At 32.7% G+C, this 11067-nt stretch overlaps 1 protein-coding gene across 1 annotated transcript; it reads right to left on the reverse strand.

Moving 5' to 3' along the window:
• Window positions 1–2328: 2328 nt before the first annotated feature.
• Window positions 2329–5187, reverse strand: LOC138335806 (eggshell protein 1-like). The gene is made up of 3 exons (XM_069284968.1): window positions 5080–5187; window positions 2658–3407; window positions 2329–2442 (listed from the first exon to the last, which is right to left on the reverse strand). Exons 2-3 carry the CDS (start codon window positions 3391–3393, stop codon window positions 2426–2428), a joined length of 753 nt encoding a protein of 250 aa, XP_069141069.1. The 5' UTR covers window positions 3394–3407; window positions 5080–5187; the 3' UTR covers window positions 2329–2425.
• Between the last annotated feature and the right edge of the window lie 5880 nt (window positions 5188–11067).

Genomic DNA, 11067 nt, shown 5'->3' on the forward strand with positions numbered 1-11067 from the left:
TTATCCTAAGTACAATTTATAGAATTTAAGAATAATTTATAGAAATTGATCAAGTAATAATCAATTTCACTATTTCAAGATTAACTATATCTTGTAATAGAAATACAAGAGTACACTAGACTCTTGTACCTCAGTACAAATTATTTATGGAAATTGATCAAGTTATCAATTCCTCTATTACAAGATTCATCTCTAAATATCTTGTAATAATCCCTATTGAACAATAGACGATTTGTGTTATAATTAGTTATGCCAACTTTCCTATAATCTATATAAGGGAGATAACTCCTGTAGGCCTATCTACTAATGTGTCATGGGGAGGAGACGTTAAAAATCACAGTAATCGCTCCGCCTTATATACTCCTCGGGCGTCCACATTTCCTTATATGGAAAAAGTGGAGGCAATGTGGAGGCAAAGTGGAGGCCCTCCAGACTGTTTACAACAATAACAGCCGTACATTGCCGACGTCACAATATAGTGCCAAAAATGAAAGCACAAAGAAAATGTTATACATAGCGTAAACCAACTGTTTATCGACTGAAAAATGTTCTGTAAATGATCCGAGCCGTATTTAAAAATGTACACAAAAACCAGCCGGAACGTCGGCGTCAACAGTTTCACCGTGAAAGCAGTACAACTGCTTGGACCGAATATGTCTTGAAATCGACCGTTGTACGCCACAAGTACGTATTAAACACATACATTTTGATGAATAGTATTGTTATTGTCTTAACGATCACTGAATTAAATCATAAGATTGATCATGGAGCTTACATAGACAAAATACCTAATTCAAATTCTGACCGCCTGCTTAGTCACGATCCAATATGGCGGCTATCGTAGCCAGTGACACACTACTTGCCAACAAACTATTTCACATAAAATCTATTATCACATACATTTACCATCTGATAGCATGGTCCGTTAGATAAAAACATTGCCATTTGCCATGTACTGCTAATAATATACAATTCAACCGTTATTACACGTTTATTCCATGGAAACACACCTGGGTACAGTTCAGTAACATAAACACACAACAGCTGATCGTCAGTCAGCTGATCTCAAATGAACATTCGTTACAATACGTTGGGTGTTTAAGATTATCTATCATGGTGCGCTAATACGCACTATTGTATATGCAGGAATGAGGTACAAATCATAATGCAGCGAAGCATGCAGTGGACCTACATCGATGTTTAGCAGACGCAACATGTGTTTGATTTAAAACTCATCCTAGTAGTGTGCTTCATGTTTTATGTAAGCCCAATGTACATGTCACGTCATGTTTTTTTAAATCTTTATCTCACTATGATAACATGATTTTATGTTTTATGTAAGACGTACGTAACATGTCATTTCTTATCTTGATCTCACTATGATAACATGATTTTATGTTTTATGTAAGACGTACGTAACATGTCATTGCTTTCTTCATCTCAATATGTTGACATGGTTTTATGTTTTATATAAGACGAAACATGTCATTTCTTATCTTGATCTCACTATGATGACATGATTTCATGTTTTATGTAAGACGTACGTAATATGTTATTGTTTTCTTCATCTCAATATGATGACATGGTTTTATGTTTTATATAAGACGAAACATGTCATTATTTTCTTGATCTCACTATGATGACATGATTTTATGTTTTATGTAAGACGTACGTAACATGTCATTGTTTTCTTCATCTCAATATGATGACATGGTTTTATGTTTTATATAAGACGAAACATGTCATTGTTTTCTTTTTCTTGATCTCACTTTGATAACATGATTTTATGTTTTATGTTAGACGTATAAACGTCATTTCTTATCTTGATCTCACTATGATAACATGATTTTATGTTTTATGTAAGACGTACGTAACATGTCATTTCTTATCTTGATCTCACTATGATAACATGATTTTATGTTTTATGTAAGACGTACGTAACATGTCATTGTTTCTTCATCTCAATATGATGACATGGTTTTATGTTTTATATAAGACGAAACATGTCATTGTTTTCTTGGATCTCACTATGATAACATGATTTTATGTTTTATGTAAGACGTACGTAACATGTCATTGTTTTCTTCATCTCAATATGACGACATGGTTTTATGTTTTATATAAGACGAAACATGTCATTGTTTTCTTGATCTCACTTTGATAACATGATTTCATGTTTTATGTAAGACGTACGTAACATGTTAGTGTTTTCTTCATCTCAATATGATGACATGGTTTTATGTTTTATATAAGACGAAACATGTCATTTCTTATCTTGATCTCACTATGATAACGTGATTTTATGCTCTATATATGACGCAACGCATGTTTTTGATTTTCATCAAAATATGCTTTAATCATTCATAAATATAAAAATAACAAAAAAGGACAGGACTATCTAGTTGAAGGATGATTGTCTGGTCGCTTAATAGGCTAGCCCTTCTGCAAGAAAAGAATATATATTGTTAGTTTCGGTATACACCAGAGAAGTAGACACATTTATTGTCATTTTAATACATACATTGTTCTTACCATTGTTTTATTCAAAACACCTAGTTTTGTACACGTAGTTAAACAATAATGGATAAAAGAATAAAGTATCCGAATGATGATAACTGATATACCATATAACTAATTAATCCTATTGCTAAACTTACTTCCATATCCGCTATTTCTAAGGATGTAGCCTCCCTTTCTGCCTCCGAAACCTCCCTTTCCGCCTCCGATAAAACCTCCCTTTCCATAACCTCCCCAGTTTCCTCCCTTTCCTCCCCAGCCTCCTTTTCCGTAACCTCCGTTTCCGATGATGTATCCTCCTCCCTTTCCGTAACTTCCGTAGTTTCCTCCCCAGTTTCCTCCGTTTGCTCCCCAGCCTCCTTTTCCGTAACCTCCGTTTCCGATGATGTATCCTCCTCCCTTTCCGTAACTTCCGTAGTTTCCTCCCCAGTTTCCTCCGTTTGCTCCCCAGCCTCCTTTTCCGTAACCTCCGTTTCCGATTATGTATCCTCCTCCCTTTCCGTAACTTCCGTAGTTTCCTCCCCAGTTTCCTCCCTTTCCTCCCCAGCCTCCTTTTCCTCCCCAGCCTCCTTTTCCGAAACCTCCGTTTCCGATGATGTATCCTCCTCCCTTTCCGTAACTTCCGTAGTTTCCTCCCCAGCCTCCTTTTCCTCCCCAGCCTCCTTTTCCATAGCCATCGTTGCTGATGATGACGGCGCCACCGCCATTTCCGTATCCGCCGTATCCACCATAGCCTTTACCCCCATCAATGATTACAGCGCCACCTCCATAGCCACCGTAATTACCACCGCCTCCTAAGTACATGTCACCGCCTCCATAATAATTGGCGCAAGAGACACCTACCAGGGCAAAAAGGACTGCGATTGAGGCCTTCATGATGTAGGTTACTTCTGTAAAAATATTTTTTTACATATGTTAAATCAAACAGAATTATTGGTTTGGGTTTCATGTAATAAGAACAAGATACCTAATAAATTAAATTGACGTATGACTTCTACTTATCTTAGACCCCGTTCTATGATTTGAATTAAAATCAAAATCCTTTTTCATAAGACTTACTTATCTTGATGTTAAAAGTATTCTGATGCATTGTAAAAACATGATAATTTTAAGAAAAAAATCCATATACATATATATTTGAAAAAATAAACAAATGTAATGTTCATGTCCATTATATAAATACAATGTTACTATCAATGGACATATTCTAGCGGTAATATTATCTTTAATGTGCTTTTTGCGCAAGAAATGCTGCAAATATATTATTGCACTTACGGTGCTTTCTGTATATTGGTAAAGTGGTGATGGGACTAATTAGTAATAAAGCTTATTTGTTAAAGAGAACTTATGAATCTACGTTTGATAACACCGACATATGTATGTTTACAGTATAAACAGTATATACATATTGTTAACAAAGCTATACCATCTACAGTTATCTACTTTTTTCCTTTTTATTTATAAAAGATAATATACAAAACAATTACCATGAACGTACGGTTATATGAATCCATTCTATCGAATGCAATCTACGCATATCAAACATATTAGACAAGAAGTATTTCATTATTACTAATTTAGAGATCTTATACTTCCGCTAAATTGATTAAAAACAAAACGCTCCCTTAAAGTAAATAAATGTGGTCGCCAGCATTTAATAATTAATGATTAACAATAATTTCAAATGAAAACATTTAGCGTAAATTTGAAATCATTTCAAACATCTATGTAGCAATATTATGAACGGACAGACAGAAATCAGAGCACGTATTCATGAAACACACAAACACACACAAAAAGAATGCTTAACTTAGATAAAGCAGTTCATGAAACACAAAGACAAATGTTATGTTTTATTTCCTCCGTCAAAAATATCCAATCCTAGCTAAGTATCGTACATCTCCGTAATTGAAAGAGTCGATGAATAATTTAAGAAAATAAAAAATATATTTGAGTGTAAATCATTCAGAATAAAGAATTATTCAGAAATAAAAGAGGAATGGATTTGTATAGGCTTTGCCTTTTGTCTTATCCATTTGTTGACACTTTATCATTCTATGATTTTTTTTACTCATGTTGAAATTTCGTGTATTATTAATAAAGTAGTTTGAAATTAAATAAATACATCAAAGAATATTTCCGTGTATATTGCATGCAGTTTTCATTCTCCGAAAACATATAGCTTTTTTATATTCTTGTCGTTTATTATGCATTCATACTAAATATATATTCGAAGAATGAACGATAAATATATTTTTTTCCTGAATTATTTCAAACTCTTACTGCATACAAAATTTTCTACAGTAAGTTACTTCACAGATTTGGAATCAACGCTATCACACAACATAAACAATACAGGAAACAAACCATAAAGCATAAATAAATAAATAAATAAATAAATAAATAAATAAAAAACGTTTTGCGTACAATGAAAAATAAAATGAACATATCTGAACGTATGTGATGAATTAGATAATTACTAATACCGTTAATATTTACAACGATTCGAACATGTTTCTTTAAATGTTGCCTAGGCATATATTTACTAGACAGTGCACTTACCTGCGGGAGAAGCTTCTACTGCAATCGGAATGAGGTTGCAGTGTGCAGTCCCTCCTTATATACTTATCTCTGACACTTTGATGGTACACATATCCATCAAAGTACTTCGTCCCACTGATGGCCAGAAACACTGGATCAAGGACGATGACTAACAAATGCACGACGATTAACACGAGTATATGGTAATGTAGATATGTGTGGTTGAATGTATATCAGCGAAGGGCATCACACAGAAGTTTATGAGAAATTTATGATGCTAATGTGAGATGTAGAACTCAAAAAGAAGTTTCTGTCAATCATTATCCAGGAAACGATATCGATCAGCTGTCAAACCTATCTTTACGTTATTTATTTCTGTTTTGACCGCTAGCTTGTCACGCCATTTCATAGAAAAACTCGTTATATGACCACGCAGCGGCATCATCGCCATATATATTGTTAATGATTGAAATCATACATATCTCTTATTTTTGTCAAATTCATTTTCTGTTGTACCATCGTATAGGTAACAGTACAAATTAAAAACATCTTACAAAGAAAAATGCATATACAATGTTAAGAGCCATAAATTGTTCATTAACACTCACAACTTAAAATTTTTACTCATTTTTGACATAATACTTTTTATATCATTTAAATATATAAATATTTTTATTGTAATTATTTGATGGCAAATTATATTGCGATATTTTATCAGTGGACTTTAGGGTTATAATGACTGTTTTGAAGGGTCAATAATTACTGGAAACCGGAAAAAATCACTTAAATGAAATATAGAATTTATTGAGATACAGCATGCATTTTGTCTTAGAAAATCGTTGGGAAATATAAAGGTTATAGAAGGATGACGTAGGCACATTTTATCTACTTTTTTCCCTATCTTTACAATGTTTTGAAGGGGAGGGGATTTAGGAAAAGTAGCCGTTTCTTCTTGTTATTAGCATACTTCCACACAATGAAACCACTTTTAAAATTTTCCGTTGCCATGGTAACGAAATGAGGAATTCTGTTCAGGAAAAGAAAATGTGTTTACAGTGGTTTGTACGGGTACAGTATGCAATATGGTACGACTGCGGGGACCTTTGTGAGGCTTCCGTAATGGCAAGCACTTACAATAAGTACTTGTGAAAATAACGTTTATTTTTGACAAAAAAAAAATCCATTATGCACAAAGATGGAAAAAAAAGGTTTAGATTGTTATGAAGCTGACGTTATAGTGAGAAGGTTAATAACTGGTATGTATTGGACATAGGTAAAAATTCTGCCGTTTGAAGAAAAAATGTGACTGACATTTATCTTATTTAATTTCATCTTAAGCTTAGTTCGGATACGTCATCCAATCATCATTTTGATTAATAGTTGCTGTCAGTTGTATATAACATCATTATTTTTTTACGGGAGAAGACGGATTATAAGTTTACAACTTATGTCTAATCCCTTTTGTATATAATGTGCAAATAGAATATGTTTAAATCAAATCAATTTCTCTTTACAATTTATTACGTTGCTACACCGCTGACGAATGCCATTTTTCTCAATCAAAACCAGAAGTTTAGACGAATTATATTTGCACTTCGGTTACAAAAATTACTTGTTTTACACCATAAGCACTATTGAAAAATTTGAACTTTTAATTTTTATTCAAGATAGAAATATTAAATATATTTAGATACGCCCCGAAAAAATTCCTTAGCACTATGCCATATTTGGAATGAAGTACTGATTGCGCATTCACCAAAATAAAAAGTTATTATATATATCCCTTTGTGAATTTAACATAAATTGAATGAGTAAACACCAATTATTATTCAAATGATAGGTATCGTTTATGCTCTATCGGCGGGGGAGCATCTTTTACTTCATAATACGTATATATTAAATTGTTATAATGACCTTGTAAACATTATATTAGGCCAATGGCTTTAGTTATTAGGTTAATTACTTTATGGAATGTTAGCCACAAAAAGACAAATATACATAGGTCAACATCCTTGATACCAAATCCACTATGTTCATTACTGTACATTTATTTCATCCGTGGTCAGTGTCCGCTAAAGCAGGGCAGGTCCGAACATTTCTTAAACAGTCGGGATCTGACATTTTTAGCGATGTTATGCGTTAGAATAAACGTGAATAGTTGTCCTCTGTTTTTGTTGGCGAGATTCTCAACCGGAGGACAACGCTCTACATCCATTGCATTTTTTTCTGCGATTAAATGATTATTATCGGTATGGTTACTCCTCGAAACGCGGGCATTTATTGCTCATGCGTTTTAAAAAAAAACTCCAGATTTTATACACATCTTTGTGATGAGCTATTTTGGCTGAATCAATAACTCAAAAAGAAATGTTTTAAAGATACTCCCGACAAATGACAATGGAACAAAGATCATAAGTTTAATCTTAAGACTTTCTTAAGTCTTCTTCTTAGCTAATTAAAAATGATGTAACTTTGTGAGAAGTTATTCATTATTGGCTTTGTCTAAACTTGCGGCTGTATTAGACTTGTTATATCTCTTGATTAACAGGACACGAATTACAGAATACTTTACCATATATTTGGAAGGGTAAAGGGCCTGGGGTGCTAGAAATTGTTACTTTGTGTAAAACTATCCCCCTTTTATAACCAAATTAGTTTAAGTAAAAACCATTTCTCTATTCCCTCTGTTTAATTCATATTTTGTCTTTCCTTATTATCGGCTCGACATTGTCCGCTAAAAATAAATACTGTAATTCATTATCATTTTCATGTGCGATTCATATATGTGTATTTCAACATTATTATATTATCTACATGTATGTGAAATTGTTAAAACACAGGTACAACCAAGCGATAAAAGTCTTACTTATAATAGTGTTAAAAGAGAGGAATTTTTATGAGTGGCTATGCAATATAAACTTTATTAAACGGGTTCAATAACTTGGTATGTCATGAGCCTTTAGGCTATAAGCTCTTGGTATATAAATTTACTGAACTCGTTTAATAAACTTCACACTACGTAGTCACGAATGTAATATTCTATTTATCATATGACTAATACAATGTATTTATGAATACATAGGCAAAACGCTCAATTTCATTTCTACATATGGTGGGGAAAACAGACTAGGATTTCTCATTATAGGTCGTATGTGTTTTACGATATTTATGACACGGCCGTATGATATAGCTGAACGGGTCAGTTATTTGTGTTAAAAATCATTATCAAAATATCAAGTAAGCCAATGCGAAGTTGGGTAATAGTTAAATCTGAATATCAGTCACAATGAGTATATTATTATTAATTTCATCTATTAATATTGAACTAGTGTGGATGTATGAGTTGTAAGAAAGAGAGAGAGAAAGAGAGAGAGAGGGAGGGGGAGAGGGAGGGGGAGAAAGGAAGAGAGAGACAGATGTACGCTTGTCTAAAAATAAATATACCTTTAAAGTACATGTTGTTTGGAAAAATAAGTTTATTGTGCATTGTTTTTGTAGTAATTAAGTTATTTAAATTTTTGACTTTATGGTAGTAATTACATAGTCATTCAGGAATTCAGCGATTAGCTTATAATCTGTAGGACTATAGTCCGATAATGGAGAGGATTATGGGTGACATTTTAAGTACTCAATTCTCTTCGAAGCTGGTAGTGATAAATGAATTAATAATTTTAAGTTTGAACATTAATTGTATCTGCAAGTCCACTCCGCACCTTTTGTATAAACGGCTTCAAAAGATGAAACCGTTGTACGATGCTTTTAAGCATGTGTTTCTTGCCTCTTTTTACACATCTTAAAGAGTTTTCTACCAGTCTTGATATCACATTGTCATAATAAAGACAAAGATGGAAAGTAATTGCAACATTAATCTGTAACACAAAAGTCCTTTTTTATTATTATTATAATTATTACAAGCTAACCGATACTTACATTATATATATATATCATTGGCTTCTTAGGTAAAATATGTGTTTTCGTTTAAATATCACACACAGTGTCTATAACAATAATGACAATAAAAAAGCTAACCAAGTTTTATAACATATAGGTATAATTCTTTTTCACAAAAAATAATACGGGCAGCCACTTGAAACGTCATGATATACACGTGCATATCAAAAGGTCTCCAATACTTTTAAATGACATACATGTATGTATCAAATTACTAGTAAACGTTTCTGTCATAATTTGCGTGCCCCTATGTTTTGGCTGAGATGACCAAGATTGCATTTTACGGTCTCGGAATAGCAGTTGACACTGCTTGTTTTACACGTGTTCATAGATATTTAACTGTCGAAAACAGATATATCTAGATTTAATTTCCCATGAAAAGTTACACAATATAAGACCACGATCGAGAGCATCGTGGGAAGCGATAGGCCAAGGACATCTCCTTGCAGGCGGTGTATGGGATTTGCAAATTATTTAGTCTAGATGAAATAAATGATTATTCTAATTATTGGTTTATGTAAATAATGAATGTACTTGCAATATTTCCAACGTTGGACATTTTTATTTTGCTATAATTAATATCGATGCTGCTATCGTTTGTGCGATGAGGAGGTTTTGCCGAGTCATATCTGTTTTCCCTGTCGACACCAAAATAAAACTTGTATTGTAAGATAGTGACCGGGTATTCTGTTTATCCTGTAACTTTTTCATTATACATACAGAAGATGGTATTCAAAACGAAAGCAAATTGTCTGTTATTTACACGATTTCGCTCAAAGCGAAACGCTTCTTTGATGATCAAGAAAAGTTGCATTCACTAAACCGAATGAGTGTGTACTCCTTTTTACTACCGTGGGAATTATGTAAGCGACGTCATTCCGGTGATTGTGACGTCACTGTTTGGCGGGACTGACTGCCGTTTCATTCACTCCTACTAAAAGTGACGTCACTGGAATGTTGGGGATCAAGTCAACAAATTTAGAAATTGAATCAAACGAAAGAAATTAAACATTTATTTACTGACATCGTAATATTTTCCTATTGCAACTATTACAGGAAATTCTTATTATCCGATATCGGGTTTTGTGCCCGACTAATGTCGATATTAGAGCTGAAAATGCATTGTTTCTTGATATTATTCCGCTCCTTTTGTTGATTTTAAATTCGTAAAATGAACTTAACCCGCGAAGGGCGTCAGAACGCTTGTTTTCAACATGAATAAACACCGTAGTGATAAAGACCTTCCAAGTGAAAATTTGCATCAGAGAAATAGGGACACAAAAAGACGATTTTCTCCAAAAGTAAGTAGGTTACACTACATTAATTTTGCTGGAACACTTAAAAAATCGTTCTGATTTCAGAACAATTGGAATTATGACGATATCTCTTACAGTATTTTTATTATTATTATTATATATAATGTAAGTTAATTATCTTGCATTGCGGTATACATAGTTTTTTTTTGAAATATTACTTGTAATAAATGTTTAATTTCGTAATATTTCGTGTAGTACTTTGTAACAGAGCTTTGTTGATACATTAGTTTACTGCCTGTTTTAGATTAAACATAATAGTGTTAAATATCAATATACATACATATTGCAATCTAATTGATTGAGACGGATATGATACAGGTGAAAAAAATGAGACTGCATTTAAGATGAAGACTTTAAAGTTATATTAACCACAATACTGTAATTGATAAATTATTTTCTAGCAGTCTTTTATCTCATAAGGTATTTCTTCTCTTTAAAACTCGTGTCATAAATGATCGAAATATTTTTGATTGGTCAAGTGGAAAAACTCTTATCAGTGTAATTATTGATGTTGTTTTTTCTCTTTATGTATGTTTGTTATTACTATTATATGTTTTACTTGTCAATGTTGTGTGTTTCTATATGGAAGAATAAGGAGCCAGTGCCAAGGTTTGAAAAAATCTTCATTTTTATCCAATATCAAACATTATTGAAAGTAAGAATTCAGTACTACTTGTATAAAAATGTATTTTTATCATCATGTCAGATAGAATTCACAAGACACTCACTTCACTGTAGAACA

Source organism: Argopecten irradians, chromosome 11 (assembly GCF_041381155.1).
Source record: "Argopecten irradians isolate NY chromosome 11, Ai_NY, whole genome shotgun sequence".
NCBI lineage: Eukaryota > Metazoa > Mollusca > Bivalvia > Pectinida > Pectinidae > Argopecten > Argopecten irradians.

Bases quoted from the DNA above. Each gene is read 5' to 3' on its own strand.
- LOC138335806 (XM_069284968.1), bottom strand. From the start codon at position 3,393: ATGAAGGCCTCAATCGCAGTCCTTTTTGCCCTGGTAGGTGTCTCTTGC.